This window comes from Ovis aries, chromosome 17 (genome assembly GCF_016772045.2).
Source record: "Ovis aries strain OAR_USU_Benz2616 breed Rambouillet chromosome 17, ARS-UI_Ramb_v3.0, whole genome shotgun sequence".
In the NCBI taxonomy this organism is placed as follows: Eukaryota; Metazoa; Chordata; class Mammalia; order Artiodactyla; family Bovidae; genus Ovis; species Ovis aries.
The window spans coordinates 61241483-61262067 of NC_056070.1; the positions used below are offsets into that span (position 1 = coordinate 61241483).

Here is a 20585-nt window from a genome sequence, read left to right on the forward strand (position 1 = left end):
GGCTGCCTTCCGGGAGTACTGAGCGTGCAAACCGTCCATCAGAAGCCCCCAGGGCCTCCTGCTGCTGCTGCTAAGTCGCTTCAGTCGTTTCCGACTCTGTGCGACCTTGTGCAAAATTCCAGAAAGAAAGCAAGCCCAGGGCAACTGCAGGAGAATGGCAGTGCCCTGGGAGGAATATTTCCAACTGGTTTTGGAAGAGAAACTGTCTATGTGAGTGGTGTGCAGGGTGCACTGAGAGGCAGCAGGATGGGTGGGCAGGAGCGGGTGGGTTGGCCCCTTCCTACCCCCCTGGATCCTGGCTTCTTCGGGCAGTTCTTGGTGGGGATTTATGGCCCCACTTCCCAGAGAAAGATGCTGAGGCTTGAAGGAAATGGCAATTTTCCCAAGGTCTCAGGGGTAGTTAGGGCAGAGCTGGGTCAATAATCCAGGTCTCTGATCTGTGCCTGAGCCCCACCCCTAGCTGATACCCAGTTGAGATGAAATCGTTTGACCCAAGGTGGGAAGGAATTATTCTCGTACCCTCTCCCTGCAAACTAAATTTTAGAGGAAGATTGGAGAAACCTTGTCTGCCTTGTTCAGCACTGTGGCTGGAGGGGGTCCCAACTTCAGTATCATTTAATATATCATTATATATATATTTTTTGGCTGTGCGGCATGTGAGATCTTAGTTCCCCTGCCAGGAATCTGCCTGCAATGCAGGAGACCTGGGTTCGATCCCTGGGTCTGGAAGATCCCCTGGAGAAGGCCATGGCTACCCACTCCAGTATTCTTGCCTGGAGAATTCCATGGACAGAGGAGCCTGGTGGGCTCCAGTCTTTGGGGTCGCAAAGAGACAGACACGACTAAGCGACTACTGCTTTCACTTTCACCAGGAATCAAACCTGTGCTTTCTGCAGTGGGAGTGTGGACTCTCCTAAGATTTATTTATTTAGTTATTCTGATTTTTTTGGCGGTGGTGGGTCTTTGTTGCTGCACATGGGCTTTCTGTAGTTGAGGTGAGTGGGGGCTGCTCTTTGTTGCTGTGCGTGATCTTCTGATGCTGGTGGCTGGCTTCTCTTGTTGTGGAGCACAGGCTTTAGGGGTGCAGGCTCAATAGTTGTGGTGCGTGGGCTTACCTGCCCCGGGGCATGTGGGATCTTCCCAAACCAGGGATCAAACCAGCGTCCCTTGCATTGCAAGGCGTATTTAACCACTCGACCACCAGGGAAGCCCGAGTGTGGACTCTTAACTTAGGAGAGTCCGCCAACTTCAGTCTCAGAGTCAGTAAAACGGGAGGGTTTCCCCTGGACCAGAGCTGGGCAAGCCAAGTGGAATGATAGCACATCCCTCCTGCTTCCGACACAGCTGACCCTGTGGGGCTGGGTCCAGCTGCTCCTCTCTCCTGGGAGCCTGGCTCCAGATCTCAGTCTCCTTCTAGACCCTCCCCCGCAGAGATCAACCGGCAGGTCAGTCTCAACTTGGCCTTACGGAAGAGCTGATCTCCCTGCTCCCCACTCAGCCTGCCATCAGCAGCAAAATCCTTCCAGCATCGAGGTTCCTCTTTGAACTCCCTCTCTCACTGCCTCATCACCCCATCTGCTCTCCTCTCCAGTGGTACCCAGAACCCACTGCTCCTTACCTCTCTACAGAGCCACGTAGACCAGAATCACATCCTCTCCACATTATCCTGTGATCTGTCCCGGGTCCCCTGCAGCTGCCCCGCCCCTCTTATTGGCCTTGCTCCCCAGAGCAGCCAGAGGGGTACCTCCTCTGCCCCAAACCCTCCCATGCTTCGCATCTCACTCAGAGTCAAAGCCAGAGACCCCCTTCATCGCAGCCCACCGCAGTCTGACCCTCGTAACTTCTCTTATTTCAATTCCTACCACTCTGTGCCTCCCTCCCTTCCCACCACACTGTCCTCCTAGCAGCTCCTTCTACATACCAAGGTCCTTCTCTCGGGGTCTGGAATTGACTATTCCCTCAGCCTAGAATCTGTTCCCTGCAGCATCCACATGGCTCCCTCCCTCTTCCCCTTCAAGTCTCTGCTCAAATATCCCTTTCTCAGAGACTTGTCTATCTCCCTATTGAGAGATTTCCTTTAGTCTGCTGACTTTTTCATCTCAGTCCCTACCGTGTCCCAGCATAGTTTATTTTTATTATTATTTTTTTGGCTGCACCACACAGCATGTCAGACCTTAGTTTTCTGATCATTAGTCAAACCTGCACCCCATGCTTTGGAAGCCTGGAGTCTTAACCACTGAACTGCCAGCAAAGTCCCTGAAAGTGTGAAAGTGAAAGTGTTAGTCGCTCAGTTGTGTCCAACTCTTTGTGACCCCACGGACTGTAGCCAACCAGGCTCCTCTGTCCATGGGGATTCTCCACGCAAGAATACTGGAGTGGGTTACCATGTTCTCCAGGGGATCTTCCAGACCCAGGGATCGAACCTGGGTCTTCCATGTCTCAGGCAGATTCTTTACCATCTGAACCACCAGGAAGCCCAGGGAAGTCCCTAGCATTGTTTGTTGTTTGTTAGCTTTCTTTTCTGCATTCCCTAGTGGGATGCCAGCTCCTGGAGACCAGGGATCTGTCTGTCTTGACCAAGACTGTACCCCCCAGTGCCAAGAACAGTGCTTGGCACAGAGTAGATTCTCAGGACAATTTGCTGAATGAGTAAAAAGTTCCACAGCCAGGAGGTGGCTAATAGAGGCATGTTAGGAGAGTTAACATGTTGAGAGTCTCTCAACCGCTGGAGAGTTTGGGGGCCCTGCTTCCTGCCTCCTTTACTCCCACTTCCTTTTGCCCCTCCAGGAAGATCCCGGAGCAGAACATGGACCATGTCCCCCCGGTCCTGCGTCTCTTGGAGAAGAGGCAGGAGCTGGTGGATGCAGACCGGGGCCTTCAGGCCCAGAAGGAGGTGAGCCACTCAATGTAGTCCCTGAAACTTTGGGGGGACTCCAGACCCCTCCAAAAAAAGATGAGAAAGTGATGGAGCCAACTTATTACTACAAGGTCTGAGACAAGCCACTGTGCTGAGCTTTGCTTTCCTCATCTGTCAAATGGGGGTCAAATGAGATCAGTGGTTGGTGCAAATCAATGTGCACTGAGCAGCTACTGTGTGCAGGGTATGCCCTGGGATCTAGAAGTCTCACCACAGCCCCTGCCCTCATGGGCTCACAGCCTAGAGAAGAGAACAGACAAGTGTCTGGGTAGTGACTGCTGTGAGGGGGGAAGCACTGAGCAGGGATGGTGGGACCCCAGAGAAAGCCCCTGTCTCTACACAGGGATGGTCACGGAGGACTTCCTGGAGGAAGTGATGTCTTAAGGATGGCTGAAGGGCAAGTCAGCTTCTCCAGCAAAGAGGGATAGGGTGAAAAGGGAGAAACACACAGAGGGGACAGCATATACAAAGACAGGAAGGTGAGAACAAAACACAGGTGGGTAAGAGTCTGGAAAACAGTGTCAAAGGAGACAGGGTGAGCTGAGGCCTGAAGGAAGAGCAGGGATGCTGACATGCAGGGGCTACTGGAGAGAATTGGGGCTTCATCATGGGTAGTGGGAGCCCCAGGTAGATATGAGCCAGGGTGCAGCAGCAAGATTAAGGGAAAAAGATGAGCAGAGTTAAACATGAACCTGAAGTGCTGGATGACTTGAAACCCCAAATACACACAGATACCTACTGCTTATCGGCCAGGTGTTCGAGATCACAAAGGCCTCCCTGAAACAGCGATGGGAACAGTTGGAACAGAAAAAGCAGGAGCTAAAGGGGTCACTCATCCGCTTTGAAAAGTTTTTGCAGGTATGTGGAGACTGGTGGGGGGAGGCAAGGCAGAGGTCACAAAGTCACAATCCTATAGGAGCCAGACAGGTCACAGAAACTTAAAAAGTAGGTTTACCCAATTGAAAAGAATAAAATAAGATCATCTGCAGCAACATGGATGGTTTTCATACCTAGAGATCGTCATACTTAGTGAAGTTAATCAGGCAGGAAAGGAATACTGTATGACATCCCTTATATGTGAAATCTAAAAGGAAATCATACAAATTAAATTGCTTACTTACCAAACAAAGAGACTCACAGACTTAGAGAAGGAACTTATGGTTTCTGGGGAGGCAGGGCAGGGGGGCTGGCGGTGGGGTGGAAATGGGTGAGGAACGGATGGTTATGGAGCTTGGGATGGACATGTACACAGTGCTATATTTACAATGGATAACCAACAAGGACCTACTGTATAGCACAGGGAAATTTGCTCAGTGTTATGTGGCAGCCTGGATGGGAGGAGAGCTTGTGGGAGAATGGATACATGTGTAATTTATGGCTGAGTTTCACTGTTCACCTGACACTATCACAACATTGTTAATCTGCTTCAGTTCAGTTCAGTCGCTCAGTTGTGTCCGACTCTTTGCGACCCCATGAATCACAGCACACCAGGCCTCCCTGTCCATCAGCATCTCCCAGAGTTCACTCAAACTCACGTCCATCGAGTCAGTGATGACATCCAGCCATCTCATCCTCTGTTGTCCCCTTTTCTTCCTGCCCCCAATCCCTCCCAGCATCAGAGTCTTTTCCAATGAGTCAACTCGTCGCATGAGGTGGCCAAAGTACTGGAGTTTCAGCTCTAGCATCAGTCCTTCCAATGAACACCCAGGACTGATCTCCTTTAGAATGGACTGGTTGGATCTCCTTGCAGTCCAAGGGACTCTCAAGAGTCTTCTCCAACACCACAGGTCAAAAGCATCAATTCTTCGGCACTCAGCCTTCTTCACAGTCCAACTCTCACATCCATACATGACCACTGGAAAAACCATAGCCTTGACTAGACAGACCTTTGTTGGCAAAATAATGTCTCTGCTTTTTAATATGCTGTCTAGGTTGGTCATAACTTTCCTTCCAAGGAGTAAGCATCTTTTAATTTCATGGCTGCAATCACCATCTGCAGTGATTTGGGAGCTCAAAAAAATAAAGTCTGACACTGTTTCCACTGTTTCCCCATCTATTTCCCATGAAGTGATGGGACCAGATGCCATGATCTTCGTTTTCTGAATGTTGAGCTTTAAGCCAACTGTTTCACTCTCCTCTTTCACTTTCATCAAGAGGCTTTTTAGTTCCTCTTCATTTTCTGCCATAAGGGTGGTGTCATCTGCATATCTGAGGTTATTGATATTTCTCCTGGCAATCTTGATTCCAGCTTATGTTTCTTCCAGTCCAGCATTTCTCATGATGTACTCTGCATATACGTTAAATAAGCAGGGTGACAATATACAGCCTTGACGTACTCCTTTTCCTATTTGGAACCAGTCTGTTGTTCCATGTCCAGTTCTAACTGTTGCTTCCTGACCTGTATATAGGTTTCTCAAGAGGCAGGTCAGGTGGTCTGGTATTCCCATCTCTTTCAGATTTTTCCACAGTTTATTGTGATCCACACAGTCAAAGGCTTTGGAATAGTCAATAAAGCAGAAATAGATGTTTTTCTGGAACTCTCTTGCTTTTTTGATGATCCAGCAGATGTTGGCTGTTTGATCTCTGTTCCTCTGTCTTTTCTAAAACCAGCTTGAACATCTGGAAGTTCACAGTTCGTGTATTGCTGAAGCCTGGCTTGGAGAATTTTGAGCATTACTTTACTAGCGTGTGAAATGAGTGCAATTGTGCGGTAGTTTGAGCATTCTTTGGCATTGCCTTTCTTTGGGATTTGGATGAAAACTGACCTTTTCTTGTCCTGTGGCCACTGCTGAGTTTTCCAAATTTGCTGGCATATTGAGTGCAGCATTTTCACAGCATCATCTTTCAGGATTTGAAATAGCTCTACTGGAAGTTCATCACCTCCACTAGCTTTGTTTGTAGTGATGCTTTCTAAAGCCCACTTGACTTCACATTCCAGGATGTTTGGCTCTAGGTGAGTGATCACACCATCGTGATTATCCGGGTCGTGAAGATCTTTTTTGTACAGTTCTTCTGTGTATTCTTGTCACCTCTTCTTAATATCTTCTGCTTCTGTTAGGTCCATACCATTTCTGTCCTTTAACGAGCCCATCTTTGCATGAAATGTTCCCTTGGTATCTCCAATTTTCTTGAAGAGATCTCTAATCTTTCCCATTCTGTTGTTTTCCTCTATTTCTCTGCATTGATTGCTGAAGAAGGCTTTCTTATCTCTCCTTGCTATTCTTTGGAACTCTGCATTCAGATGCTTATATCTTTCATTTTCTCCTTTGCTTTTCACTTCTCTTCTTTTCACAGCTATTTGTAAGGCCTCCCAGACAGCCATTTTGCTTTTTTGCATTTCTTTTCCATGGGGATGGTCTTGATCCTTGTCTCCTGTACAATGTCATGAACCTCTGTCCATAGTTCAGCAGGCACTCTATCTATCAGATCTAGGCCCTTAAATCTATTTCTCACTTCCACTGTATAATCATAAGGGATTTGATTTAGGTCATACCTGAATGGTCTAGTGGTTTTCCCTACTTTCTTCAATTTAAGTCTGAATTTGGCAATAAAGGGTTCATGATCTGAGCCACAGTCAGCTCCTGGTCTTGTTTTTGCTGACTGTATAGAGCTTTGCCATCTTTGGCTGCAAAGAATATAATCAATCTGATTTCGGTATTAACCATCTGGCTATACTCCTATACAAAATAAAAAGGTTTGTTTTGTTTTTTTAAGTTGGCTTACCAATGTAAGAGGGATCGGTGGGAAATACGCACTGCCTGAAGCATTTTAAAAAGCGTGGGAGAGGAGTGAGGAACCGAAAAGATTCTAGTTGAATTTGGCCCGCAGGCCATCTTTTTGCAACCCCTGACTCAACGTGTGAGTATTGGGACAGAGTGGCTGCGGCGAGCTCTGCAGGCTCCCAAGTCTTGAGGGTCGTTGTCTTCTCTCCACCCCCTTTTCCCAGGACGCCGAGGCCCGGCGCAGCCGCGCACTGCGGAGAGCCGAGGAGGAGCGGCACCTGGCGGGCCGCCGGGAGGCGGAGGCGCTGAGGCTCCGGGCTCAACTGGCCGAGCTGCAGCGGAAGCGCGCGCGTCTGCAGCGCGGGCTGCAGCGTCTGGAGCCCTGCGCGCGCCTGCTGGAGCAAATGTTGGAGCTGTTGCCCGAGGTGAGCGCCCTGCAGGAGGTTTTGGAAGTGAATCTTATTGTCAACCCCATTTTACAGACGGTGCAACTGAGACTCAGAAAGACAACCTATGAAGGACACACAGGCAGGTGGGGGAGGGGGAATCCAGGAACTCAGTATTAGTTCAATGAAACAATGAATTAACATTCATCACAGGCAGTGAAACTTAGCTGGGTTTAATGGTAGAGGTGGGGAGTGAAAGTCGGCTCAGTCACATCTGACTCTTTGAGACCCCATAGACTATGCAGGCCAAGGAATTCTCCTAGCCAGAATACTGGAATGGGTAGCCTTTCCCTTCTCCAGGGGATCTTTCCAACCCAGGGATCGAATCCAGGTCTCCCGCATTGCAGGGGGATTCTTTACCAGCTGAGCCACAAGGGAAACCCAAGAATACTGGATTGGGTAGCCTATCCCTTCTCCAGCGGATCTTCCCAACCCAGGAATCGAAACGGGGTGGGGAGGGGCGGGAGTAACTAACTCTTGGGGCGCAGGGATGTGTGATGCCCTCATTTCAGTTAGCCTAAGGAGGCACGGGGTTTGAGCATGGGGAGTGGAGGGGGCCGCCGGCCCGGTGAGTACCCCCTCCCGACCCCATCCCAGTTCCAAGAGGTCCCCGAACTGGTGGCGCGCTTCGACGGGCTGGCAGACATGCAGGCGGCGCTGAGGCTCACGGAGCGCCAGCGGCTCGCGGAGCTGGAGGAGGCGCGCGCGCGGCTGCAGCGGCTGCGGGACTCCTGGCAGGACGAGCTGCTTCTGCAGGGCCAGCGGCGAGCGCATCTCCTGGAGCGACTGGAGTCGGCGAGGGAGCGCACGTTGCACTGGGTACCGAGGCCGGAGGAGGTGGGCGTCCGGGATCCCAGGCTCCCATCGCCGCGAGGAGAGCCCGGGTTAATAAGAGATGTGGCAACACTACATTCACGGGCAGTTTTCCTTGAGAGAGCCTCGGGGATCTGACTTGTGGGAAGCAGAGGGGAATGGGGCTCCAGCCCTTCTCAGGCCGGCTCACACCTTAATGGGGCAGGGGGCGGGGTGTTCTCCAGGAATCCAAGTGGATTCAGATCCAGAACACGGCGGCTGAAAAGACCTTGCTCCTGGGGCGCACCAGGATGGCAGTACTCAATATGTACCAGCTGGTGTGTCAGCATCAGAGACGACCACCCACCCTAGACATCGAGGACACCGAGGGGCAGCTGGAGCAGGTGAGGACCCCTCTGCAGCTCACCTCCAGCTCCCCAACTTTTGGGAACATACGGTGCCTGCGATCCCACCTTCTCTGGGTTGAGCATAACCCTCTGTGATCAGAGCCAAGTCTCCTGGCTGTACGGCTGCCTAGCCCTCTGCCTGGGAGCCTTGGATTGGTCTCGACTCCGCTGCTACAAGCACAGAAGGAAGCTGGACCATCTCCGGCTCTCAGCGGCCTCACTGTACACTAGGCCAGGGTATATACTGATGGATACAATACATTTATACCAAGAGTTCGTTTTAGGATCAAACAGTGCAAACAAGTGACAACATCGATAAAACCAGGGGACAGAAACTCACTTTTAATGAGTCCCTGACCCTCTGGCTCCTGCATGGACAAGCCTTAGCTTCCCCTGGGGAGTGTGAAGACGGGGTTGTACAGTGGTTTTTCTTTCTGCACAATGGCATCACAAAGGTCACTGTGTCCAAGGACGCCTGGTTTGTCTGTTCACTCAGGTTTTTAAGGTGGCAGAACACGTGACCTGGTTTACACGGGAGGGAGGGGGTTTCTAACGTTGGACCCTTCTGTTAGGATTCTAGCGGGTGCCCAAAGCGTAGCCTCTGTGAGAAGTGGAGGACGCAAAGCGAGGCATCCCACCTTTGCCCCAGCCCATCTCACTCCTGTCCTGTACCCCGAGGCCAGAATTCCAACCAAATGCCAAGAACTGGATCCCCAGAGCCTACCTTAGTGCCACATCCGAGTCAGGCGGATTCACGTGTACACCACTGTTCTCTTAAGTGTGGCCCAGGTACCCCAAGGGACAAAAGACGACTCTAGGAGGGACAGAGGCTCGGTATGAAGTAACAGGCAAAAGCCAGTCCCTTTTCAACCAACTCTCTGATCTTTCCAAAGAGAAAGGTTCAGTAGTGTTAGGAGTTGGGGGTGGTGACAATTATGCCTTTAACACCCGTAATATCCCTGGTCTCCAGGACCTGGGACTCACATCTTTTGTGGGCAACTGTAGCTGCCAGAATTCAGTAACCTGGTTTCATTTTCATTTTGTTATTCTTCCAGTTACCCCCACTTATGACAAGGGGTAATTTAATCTCTTTCCACTTTTGGTGGAGACATAGTTTCCTTGTCAGATGTTTATTTCAGTGACAAAGGTGAAGGAAGAGCCCAAGGTAAGATTACCATCATGTTCTAGGTCTCGGCACTGGATCCATGGGTGTTCATTAAGCTCGTATCAATAAATAGGTTAATTTAAACAAAATAAAGGAGAAGATGAGAGTAGGTCATACACTAATGAACATGACTGATCGAACTAAAAAGAAAAAAGAAATAACTGATGTAAGTGAAAATACTAACTCAACTATAATACAGGTGATAGCCAGCTAGAAAACTGAAAAGTGCCTGTGAATGAATTGCGTGGGAGGCTTAAAAAATCTAGAAGGGTTTAGACCAGGTTCACTGCCCCTGGAGAGCCAACATCATTGCTATCTAATAGAAGTCTATCTCCCACCTCTGCTTTACATCCTCCGGTGTTTTGGGGGGGGGTGGGGACTGGACACTCAGGAGCTGGGATCTGACTCTGGCTGTGTTGCGACCCCAGGTGAAGCTGTCCATTCTGGACCTCTCTGCCATGCTGGCTGGACTCCATCAGGCTGAGTCCACCGCCACCACCTCCTAACCCGACCCAGGTGAGCAGTGGGAGAGGGACTCCTTGAGGGACCCAGCCCGAGGACAGGGGAGGCACACATTTCCTGCAGGGTGTGGGCTGAGCGGCTCTCACCAGAAAGATGGGAGGACTGTGCCCCCTCAGACGGCAGTGGGGTGTACACAAGAGGCACAGAGCAAGTACTAAGTAAATGTGAGCTACATGGGGGCCCCCAAACCACATCCACCATGTGGCCTGGTACCTGGTCGTTCCTCCCAGGACAGTGGGGGCATTTAAACCAGCTGATGTTTGTCAGGTTGGGACGGGGCCTGGTACAAAAATTCTGGGAAATTCTAGATGAGCGTTTGGCAAGTAAAGTAAAATAAAGGACCAGCAAGAGGGTCACATGCGGACACCATTCCCAGGGCGTCTGCTCACAAAGGCTCCTCCACTCTGGACTGGCGCTGAGGGATGGCCAGTCTGAGAACCCAGCTGCAAGATGCAGCCCATGACCTTCGCAGGGCCCCCAGGAGGGGCTTGAGGAGCACAGGGCTTGGAGGAAGGCAGAGGCCAGGACAGGTATTGACCTCTGGGTGCGTGGTGGACTCTTCACAGCCAAGAGGAGCACTGTATGTTCTGATCCTTGACCCTACATCCCATCTGCTTCTCACCACCCAGTCTCAGGTGCAAGCCTGTCCTGGGACCCGAGGGCCAATTTCAAGGTCCTCAAACCTCAGCAACCTACCCATCCTCTGAGCCTGACTTTTTTCATCAGGAAAGTGGAGATATTGGCAGAACCCACACAGGACCCACCCACAAGCTCTTGTCTCATCGGCACTCCAGCTGGAATTCCAGCACCCTGGTCTGTCCCTTCCAACTCCTCAAGCAGACTGTGCTCCTGGTCCACTGGAGGTGCTCAATAAAGGTTTATTACATTAAAAATACATCACTGGGCCTCAGGCACTCAGGGCTCAAACCCATGGGGACACCACCTCTGAATCTGGAACACACGAAAAGCAGCAGCAGCTGAGGTGCAAGCTCAGGTTGTGGCCTACCTGGCAAACTCCTATGAACCCTTCAACACCCTACTCAAATGTGCCCTGTCTTAGGCAGAGGCAGCTGCTGCCCCTCTGCGGCTGTGCAGCACTCCTTTGCATGGACCAAGGGAGCTCCCCCAGCACCCAACTCAGGGCCAAGCACACAGCAGTACACAGGGAACGCTGCTGATGCCCATGCCTGGACCAACTGAGGAATCGCAGGGCTGCGTCACCTTCTTACATCCTCTTCCTCATCTTGCCCTTCTTGGAAGGGGCACCGCGGCCAAAGGCGCCCTGCTGCAGCTCCTGGGCGCGGCGCCGGTTGCGGGCAGAGAGCTGCTTCAGGCCCCCACGCTGCAGGAAGCGCATCTTCTGGGCTCGGCGCCGCTGCTTCAGGATCTGCTGCTTGGTCTTGAGCTCTGAGCGCACGCGGCCCGCGGGGGTGCCAGGGGTGCGGGGCTGGGATGCACCTGCCAGGACAGAGATGCCAGGAGCTCAGCTTTTGGGTCAACTCCCAATGTCTTCTCCTCCCAGAAGCCTCCCAGGTGTTCCCCTGTCCCCACTCCCATTCTGTGTTCAAGCCCCAACACCTGGCAGGTGGTAACTGCTGAATAAGGCTTAAGTCGTCTACTGTAACGGGCAACAGCATGGACCCTCTAGCCCGAAATGCTGGGTGCAAATCCCAGCTGTGACCTCATGGACAATGACATAACTTCTCTCTGCCTCAGTTTCCCCGCCTGTGAATTATGAATAGCATCTACCTCCAAGGTCCCAAAGAGACGTAAATGAGTTATTATGTGTGCAGTGTTCAGAACAAGGCCTGGTCCACAGTAAGGCCTCCTAAGTGTAACTATCACAATCAGAAATCACTCAACAAAGGCTTTTCAGCACCTCCTCTAGGCTGGGCACTGGGGAGCCAGGCAGGTTCCAATCCCTGTCTCTATGGACTGTATTTTCTAGGCTGTAGCTTAACCTTTTTCTAGCAGGAGAGAAATCAGAGAAGGTCAGTGAGGAGAAGGGACTTGTCCATAGTCACTCAACAAAATGGTGGCAGCAGGCAGGAGCAGTCAGGCGCCTGTCCCAGCCCGCTCTCCCAGGTCTCTGGGAGGGCACTTTACCCCTTGCCCAGGGCTTCCCTGGTGGCTCAGAGGGTAAAGCATCTGCCTACAATGCGGGACACCCAGGTTCGATCCCTGGGTAGGGAAGATCCCCTGGGGAAGGAAATGGCAACCGACTCCAGTACTCGTGCCTGGAAAATCCCATGGATGGAGAAGCCTGGTAGGCTACAGCCCATGGGGTGGCAAAGAGTCGGACACGACTGTGCGACTTCACTTTCACTTTTTCTTTACCCTTTTTTCTTTACCCATTTTTCTTTACCCTTTGCCCACCTTAGTCTGTCACCTGCTGAAGGACCTAGGCCGCGCCAAGAGAACCAAGCACCCGAGTTGACCAAATGTACTACTTGGCAGCCTGTGTTTTAAGGACGACCCCTCCCGGGGCTCTCACCTTGCCCTCGGCCGTGCTTCCCACCTCTTCGCTCTGGGCCGCGGCGGTCAAAAGTTTCTTCTTCTTCTGAGTCACGATCATCGATTTTCTGTTTCTGTTTCCACTTTTGGTAGCTGGGGGGCTGCATTAAGGAGGCTGCTTGCGGCATGGAGATGCCCTTGGCGCTCCTGTGGTGTGACCATGCTCCCCTCCCCAACCAGGACACAGGACTCACCTAAAAGGGCTTTGGTGGTTGAATCCGCTCGACCCCGCCCCCTCCCTAGCCACCACCTATACGAAGCTGGGGTGGTTGAGATAGGCCACTCCCCTTCCTGACCCGACCAAGAGTGGCTGTGCTGATAAGAGCTTGGCCCCGCCCCTTCTGGTCCCGCCCTCCAGGATACAGGTCCCGCTTGTAGGAGCTGCTGATGTAGCGGCCACTCTCGGTCTTGATCTTTTTCTTGTCCTCTTGTCCCGACTGTCCCACAAACCGCTTCTTCTTACGGTCCCTGTGGGAGGAGTTGGGAGGTGTGCCGCAGAGGGTGGTGGCCCGCTTCCCCTCCAGGCCTGTGTCCCTCTGACCCCTCATCGGGTTGTTTGGAGGACTCAAGGAAAGCGGCATGCCCGTGTCCGGCATGCAGCAGGTACTCCATTAAGGCCTATTCCTTGCCCTTCCTCACCATTCCCTGGCATCCCAGGCCTCCGAAAACAGCGTGGGGGTGTCTGGGGATTAGTCCAACCTGGGAGTCCGGGTCAGGGGCATGGGCCCCCTGGGGGGTTCCCGACCCCTCACTTTACCACCTCCTGATTCTGTGACCCTGGACTGAGTCAGAACCAGAGTCTGAGTCTAACTTCTCCAGAACCAGAGTTCAAAATGGGCAAACTGGGTCATGAGCCCCTGTCTAGAAAGACTAGCCCCTCAGAAGGGCAGATGGGGTCAAGACCCCTGTAGGGCATGACCACATGGGCTTGGGGGGTGGGGGGTCATGATCTGTGCTCCACAGGATCCAGTGAGGGGTGGGAGGTGACATAATTCCTGCTCTAGGGGATCAAATGGGAGGCAGGACAGTCAGGGGGTCACACGCCTGTCGTGGGGACCAAGTGGAGGGCAGGTGGGCATGGGAGGGGTGTGCCGGCTGGCTCACTCACCACTTGAGCTGCTGCCGGCCCTTGGTCAGGCTCTGGGCTTCATCTCCCATCAGGTCCAGCACTGCACCAGCTACCTGCTGCTCGAAGGCGCCCCCGTCCCCGCCGACGCTCAGGCTGAAGAGGGAGGGTGGAGAGACACTCTGAGGTTGGGAGGGGGGCCCAAACGCCCACCCTACTCCACCCCGGCCAGGACCAGCAGCCACTCACCCCCGCTCGCTGTCAAAGTCCTTGGGCCGGTAGGGGATGTAGAATGCCTGGTCCCGCTGCCGGGCCTCCTCCCTCCGCCTCTTGGCTTCCCGGTGGGGTCCCGGCTGCTGCCGCTTCCGGCCGACAACTTCCGTGAAGACGTCCTGGTGGACAGAGGCCCAGCGTCACCTGCAGCCCCCAGGGAACAAACTGGCCTTCCCACCTGCCAGCCCTGCTGGGGTCTAGGACTAGGAGCTTCTGGGACCCTCCGTGTCCTCATCAGGACCCGAGGACCAGCAGAGGCAGGACTGGTAGGGTGGGGGTGGGCAGGATGCCAACCAAGGTGAGCCCCACCATGTGCCAGGCCCAGCTCAGGCCCCTAGTCTCATGACTAAGCCAAAGCCCCATCCCTCTCTGGGTGGCCTTGCTCTCCATGACATGGACTAGTCCGGGGGTCTTCAAGTGTATTTTTTGCCTACTGGACCCTTTCTCCAAATCAAGCATTAGAAAGCAGGCCTGGGGCCTTACCCACCAGGTGAATGGGACACCCTGGTTCCCCAGCCTTGCCTTTGGCCACGAAGGCCTAGTGCCTGACCCTGCCCGAGTCAAACCTCCGCTGCTGCCAACTAGGCCCCTTCCCACCTGCCCAGACCCCAGGCTGAGACAGGCGATGATGACAACGACACGGCCACCTGGGCCTGTGGGAATGCTCCATGTGCCGTCTTCAATCTGCCCAGAGGACCCAGGACCGGGTACTGCGGTCACGTGGCTGCAGTGCCCTTGTCCACCAGGTTCCAGAAATGAACTTTCCTGATTCGCTTGGCAGCAAAAGCCAACCTGAGCCAACAAGAGGCTGTGTCTGTCCCCTCGGCGTGGGGACCAGCGCAGCGCACTGTGGAAACTGAAGCATTTCACGGCGGTGACACCCCAGACCCTGCTGAGAGTGTGAGGTCATCCACAAGGGACCCACCATAAAGACTCTGAGTCCTAAAACACACCTGGCCCCCTGGGCTTCAGGCAAGGGATGGCGGACGAGACCACAACCCCATCCCGTAGATAGGAAGGCTGGGGCTGGGTCACTGGTTGCCCCAAATGTCAGAGGTGGGACTGGACTCACTGCCTCCATCCCTAGTAATGGCTCAAAGCCCTGAGGTCAGCCCCACGGGCTGCTGGGACTTGACCCGCCTTTCCCCCACCCCAGGCCAGACTCCAGGGTCCCCAGGGTAGGGCCTGCACCTCTACACTCTCTCCCACCACCTCCTCCTTCTCAGGCTGCTCCTCCTGCGGTGCTGGGAGGCTCGGGGCTGGGCCCGCCGGGCCCTCCTGTTGCTCCTGCCGTCCCTGCTGGAAGCTGGCTATGGCTTTGCGGTCCTTCTCCCGCTTGGCGCGCATCACCTGGCTGCTCAGGTCGCGGCTGGAGGCGTTGATCTCAAAGATGGTCTGTAGTGGGGGGACACCCAAGGCCTTCACCCACTGGCCACTTCCTCCCCAATTCCTGCCTCCCCCACTTGGTGTGCTTTCTCTGGTATTCCTCCCAGTTCCCTTCCACTCATTCCTGGCTTTTCACAATTATGGAGGGAGGCCCAGAGAAGGCAAGTAACAGGCCTAAGGTCACACAGCTGGGACACACTAGATCTGGGATTTCAATCTAAGTTCACTGGACCACAAACCAGTGCTTTTAACCATGTGGGTCTCCAGCTCCTCTCCTCCCAGTGCCAGCTGGCAGGACTCTCCCCTTTGTGGGCATCTCCATAGACAAAAGACACGGGAGGCATCCCGATGGGAGTCAGGAGATAAGAGCTATTGAAAGCCTGCTCCTCTAATAGGCCTAGGACATGTCACTGCCCTCTATGAGCCCCAGTCTACCCATCTGTATGGAAGGCCTAGGAAACGTGCTGTGCACCAGCAGGGATGGCTCCGGAAGAAGCAGAACCTTGGCTCTAGGGATGCTGACACAGCTAGAGCTGCGGATTGAGAGGATTCCCTGCTCGGGGCCCACTGGGGGGTCAGGTGCTCAGCCAGACCCGGGCCCCACACTCACCGCCCGGGAGCGGTAGTTCCTGATGCTGTCCACCAGCCTGAGCCGCTGCAGCTCCTCCTGCTGGAAGCGAGAGCCTGGCAGGAGGGAGGGAGAGAGGTGTGAGGTCCAGTAGGTTCTGCGGGGTCCACCGTCTCCACCCCACACCCGCCTGAGACAGGGACTCACTGAAGAGGGGGTGCAGGCCCAGCCCAGCGAGGTCCAGCCCCTTGGCCCTCTTGATGGACTCAGGCGAGGGCGCTGGCCGTGAGCGTACATACTGCTGCTGGGCATTGTCAGCCACGCGGCTTAGGCCCCGCAGCTCCAACGATGCCTCCAGGCTGGTCCGCAGGCCGCAGTCCTCGTCATCCACCACGCCCTGTGGCACCCGGCCCAGTACGCCGTCCCCGCCTTCCACGCCTGCCGCCGCCAGGAGCCCCGGTCAGAGGCCGTCCTCTGCCCGCAGCCCGTCCCCAGCCCTGCTCTGGGTCCTGAGTCACTAAAATCAGCCCCACAAGGGAAACCACTTATCGAGTGGCTCCGCCTGTTTTTATAAACACAGGTTTATGGATCACACCCCCCTCTACTCACGTCTGTATTGTCTGTGGCTAATTTCACACTACAAGGGCACAGACGAGGAGCTGCTGGGCATCAGGTGACCTGCAGGGCCCAAGATGTTTACTATCTGACTCTTCAAGTGAAAGTGTTAGTCGCTCAGTCGTGTCTGACTCTTTGCGACCCCATGGACTGTAGCCCACCAGGCTCCTCTGTCCATGGGATTCTCCAAGCAAGACTACGGAGTGGGTTGCCATTCCTTTCTCCAGGGAATCTTCTTGACCCAGGGATGAAACCCAGGTCTCCTGCATTGCAGGCAGATTCTTCATGGCCTGAGCCACCAGGAAAGCCCTTATCTGGCTCTTTACCTGACTTTCAAATACAGACATCTTCCCCTGGGGTCAAATCCCAAGCCAGGACAGCGTGGACTACCTCCACCCCCTGTCCACATCATGAACTCCAGGGGGACCCAGTCCTGCTCGAGCTTCTACTCACCTGAGGGCTCCTCGGGGGGACGGGCAAGGGTCAGAGCACGGCCCAGGAACAGGTGTAGGTCCAGCAGGTAGGGGACCTCGTCAGGGGCCACCAAGGAATAGGCCGTGCCACTTCGGCCAGCCCGGGCCACACGACCTGCAGGGGAAGGTGGTCAGACAGGGACAAAGGCAAAGGACCCCAGAGCCCAGCATGAGTCCTACGTGCCCAGCCCTAAGGGTAGAGCCACACCATGGCCCCACCTTACTGAGCACTGTCCCACCTAAGAAGGGGGCAGGGCAGTGAGAGTCACTGGGGCTACCTGCCCGAGAGGTTGTGAGCCCACATGGTGCTCTGGGAGGTTAGCAGGAAAACTTCCCTGGGGGTCCAATGGTTAAGAATCCATCTTGAGATGCAGAGGACATGGGTGCGATCCCTGGCCGGGGAACTAAAATCCCACATGCCACAAAGTAACTAACTAAGCCCCTGAGCTGCAACAAAAGATCCCCCGTGATGCTTTGAAGACCCTGGGTGCCACAACTGAGACCCAAAGTGGCCAAATAATCAATAAAATTTAAAACAAAGATAGACGCAAGACACTGCTTTTCATCGGTATCAGAGGTCTTTAAGCATCCCCCACTATGGGTGATTTTTCCCAGAGAAATAACCCAGGGTGCAAAGATTCAACCGCAGGGACCCCTATTCCCTCTGTTGGAAAAGCAGCAAACCAGAAATCACTTAAAAGACATAAGGACAGAGGGTCAGTTAATTAGCTGATGACCACCTGGGGTGCGTACTATACAGCTGAGGAAAGGGGCCGCACACTGCGGTCTGTGGCCAAATCCAGCCCTAGCCTAACTATGTAAATAAAGTTTTATTAGCACACAGCTGTATTCCTTCATTTACATATTGTCTGAGACTGCCTTCAGGCTACCAGGGCTGAGATCTGTAACAGACTACATAGCGCCAAAGCCTAAAATATTTACCATCTGACCCTTTACAGAAAGTTTGCCGACCCGTCACAAAATGGTGTTTAGATGATGAACGGAAAGCATGCATGCTGTACACAGAGGTAAGAAGGTTACAGGTAAGAATGGCCAGTGTGGGGGCTTCCCTGGTGGTCCAATAGCTAAGACTCTGCACTCCAAACGCAGGGGGCCTGGGTTCAATCCCTGGCCAGGGAACCAGATCCCACGCACCACAGCTCAAAGTTCACGAACCACAACTTACGATCCCACATGCCACAACCAAGACCCAGCGCAGCCAAATAAGTAAGCAAATAAAAATAAGTCTGTTTAAAAAAGGAACATCCAGTGTGATTCTATTTTTGTGTTAAGTAAATCCATGGAGAACATGACACTTTGGCTTGTTTCTGAATCTTGCAAAAACCACATGTCACCATGTTTGGAAGATTTTGTTTGTGGTGGTCTGATTCACACCACTGGTCATGTAGCGCACAAGAAATTCCCTTTGGGGGTTCTGAGATGCCTCAAGGGATGCGCAGGGCCAGCCCTCCCAAAGCAACGGAATCAAGGGTACAGGACGCAGCCGCCAACGGGGAGACAAGGCTGGAGACCCAGGTGGAGGCTCCCTTGCACCCCAAAGGTCCGCCCATGGGCAGCCCACCACAGGCGGCCAGAGTTTACCCATTCAACAATGTTCAATTTCACGCAAGACAACTAAAAGAAACCAGCCCACCAGATGCTTCTCTCACACGAACTTACTTAACTTACTCGTATTAAAAATATAACACACGTATTTATGAGTTAAAAGAAGAAAAAAGCAAGTAGGCTGATGGTTAAGAGGGGCTGGAGAAGGGGAAGCAGGAATTAGATTAATGGGTACAGGGTTTCAGTTTGTTAAGACAAAGATGGTCTAGATAAAGAAGGTGAGTGCCGGTTACACAACAGTGTGACTGTACTTGATGCCACTGAACTTACAGCTAAAAGCGGTTAACATGATCACTGCATGTTTATGTATATTTCACCATAATTTGAAAAAACAAAATCCCAGACGCCCTGCTTTGCTAGCTGTGTGACACCTGGCTAGTTCTGAACCTCCCCGCCTCGGTTTCCTCATCTGTAAAATGGGGCCAGTGTGGCTGGTACCCACTGCACAGGGTTGTTGTGAAGACAAAAAGCAAGCGGAACACCTGGACCAGCGCCTCATATGATGAGCACCTGTGGCCGTCACATCACCAGTGGGGGTGGGGGACTTCCAGGAGGGGGATGTCCTGCCTTCTAGGTGTCCTGCTCCACTTTCAAATTTTCCTTCAGTATGTGGGAGTGAGTTGGCCTGGGTGGGCTGGCCAGGCCTGACAGGCTGCCTGGATAAAGTAGGGAGTCAGGAGACCCTGTCTGCAGTTGATGGAGCAGGAGGCAGATGGGTCAGGCAGCTGTGCAAAGGTTACAAAGGTCCCCAGGAGTTTTAGGGAGAAAACTGTAGGGAAGAGGGGTCGCATCATCAAGGACCCTGAAGGCAAAGAGAAGCAGAGGACTGGGGAGCCCAGAAAACTCGGAGGCATCACCTCCTTAAGAGTCTGAGGCCCCCTGACAGATCCGCTCCCCAGAGAATCTGATTTATCGGTCCCCTCCTTGGGCCTTGGTTCCCCACCAGTAGTGGCAGGAGTCGAGTCCTGCGCCCTCAGTCCTTGCCGGGACTTGGCGCCCCCGCTGGGGTCTGGTCCAGCCGTGGGCTCCTTACCCACGCGGTGCAGGAAGAGCTTGCCCTTGGCGGGGAAGCTGTAATTGATGACGTTGTCCAGCAGTGGGATGTCCAGGCCCCGGGCGGCCAGGTCAGTCACGATGAGGGCGGAGCACTTGCCGTGCGTGAACCTGGCCAAATTAATCTTGCGGGCCGTCTGGTCCAGGGCGCTGTAGATGTGGGCACAGCTCACCCCCTGGGTCGCCAGCAGCTGCTCGGAGTGAAGGCCAGAGAGAGGGAGAGGGGTTAGACACAGTGGCAAGACCACGGGCTCTGGAGTTGGGTGCCCTCCGTTTGAAACCCAGTTCAGCTAGATGACCTCCGTTTGGTATCTTCATCAGTATAAATGGGACTCGTATCACCTCTCATCTCTGCAAGGTGGTTTGAGTGTCAGAAAAAATGACACGTGCAGAGAGGTTTCCCTCAGGGAGGCTGCATGTGCTACTGTAAGACATACAAGCCTCCTCCTGAGTCACTAACAGGCTGTGTGACCTTGCCCAACTTCCCTAACCTCTCTGTGCCTTCACTTTCTTCTGCAGAATGGCGAGACCACGTTTCCTCTCTGTAATTTTGTTAAGAGGATTAAATGAGCTAATACACACAGTGCTGAGAACAGGGCCCCCAACACAGGAAGCACTGTGAAAGTGGAAACTGCTCTTTAAAAATGATGATTTTGGTTTTCCTCATCAGTGACTCCAGCAGCCATGCAGAGGAAGCACCGTTAAATGTGTGTCATGTGAGTGAAACCCAGTGAACTGCGTCCTCAGATAACGGACCCCAGGTGTGGCTGCACTGACTCGGGCCTGGGCAGCCTTGGGGGCTAGAGGACTCCCTCCCCAGGAGGGTGACAGGTATACACGTGCAGAAAAGTTCATCAAGCTGCTCACGTAAGATCAGGGCCCTTTATACAGCTTACAGCATGCAGGTTATTTCTCAATTTAAAAAAGAAACACAGGGGATACTAAAAACCTACAGAAAAATGATGTGACAGCTGAGATACACTTCAAAACACCCCGGATGGAGCGATGAATATTAGAGATGAATCAAGACTGGGTGTGAG

General features: G+C 53.4%; 2 protein-coding genes across 4 annotated transcripts in view; one reads left to right on the forward strand and one right to left on the reverse strand.

Annotated features, from left to right (window-relative positions):
• Positions 1-10866, forward strand: CFAP73 (cilia and flagella associated protein 73). The gene is made up of 8 exons (XM_027956562.2): positions 1-210; positions 2788-2893; positions 3671-3775; positions 6864-7064; positions 7683-7904; positions 8123-8281; positions 9878-9965; positions 10698-10866. The coding sequence occupies exons 1-7, from the start codon at positions 155-157 to the stop codon at positions 9953-9955; spliced, it is 927 nt and encodes a 308-aa protein (XP_027812363.1). The 5' UTR covers positions 1-154; the 3' UTR covers positions 9956-9965; positions 10698-10866.
• DDX54 (DEAD-box helicase 54) overlaps positions 10830-20585 on the reverse strand; it is a 17711-nt gene continuing 7955 nt past the window's right edge. For 2 of the 3 annotated variants that reach the window (XM_027956561.3, XM_042234660.2), the window contains exons 11-20: positions 19526-19736; positions 16847-16981; positions 15986-16216; positions 15821-15894; positions 15016-15219; positions 13801-13943; positions 13594-13707; positions 12849-12953; positions 12466-12578; positions 10830-11429 (exon numbers count right to left, since the gene is read on the reverse strand). In XM_027956561.3, the coding sequence (XP_027812362.2) occupies positions 11197-11429; positions 12466-12578; positions 12849-12953; positions 13594-13707; positions 13801-13943; positions 15016-15219; positions 15821-15894; positions 15986-16216; positions 16847-16981; positions 19526-19736 (1563 nt within the window). In that variant the 3' untranslated portion in view covers positions 10830-11196. The remainder of the gene's footprint in view (positions 11430-12465; positions 12579-12848; positions 12954-13593; positions 13708-13800; positions 13944-15015; positions 15220-15820; positions 15895-15985; positions 16217-16846; positions 16982-19525; positions 19737-20585) is intronic. The other variant, XM_042234659.2, reaches the window with a different exon arrangement.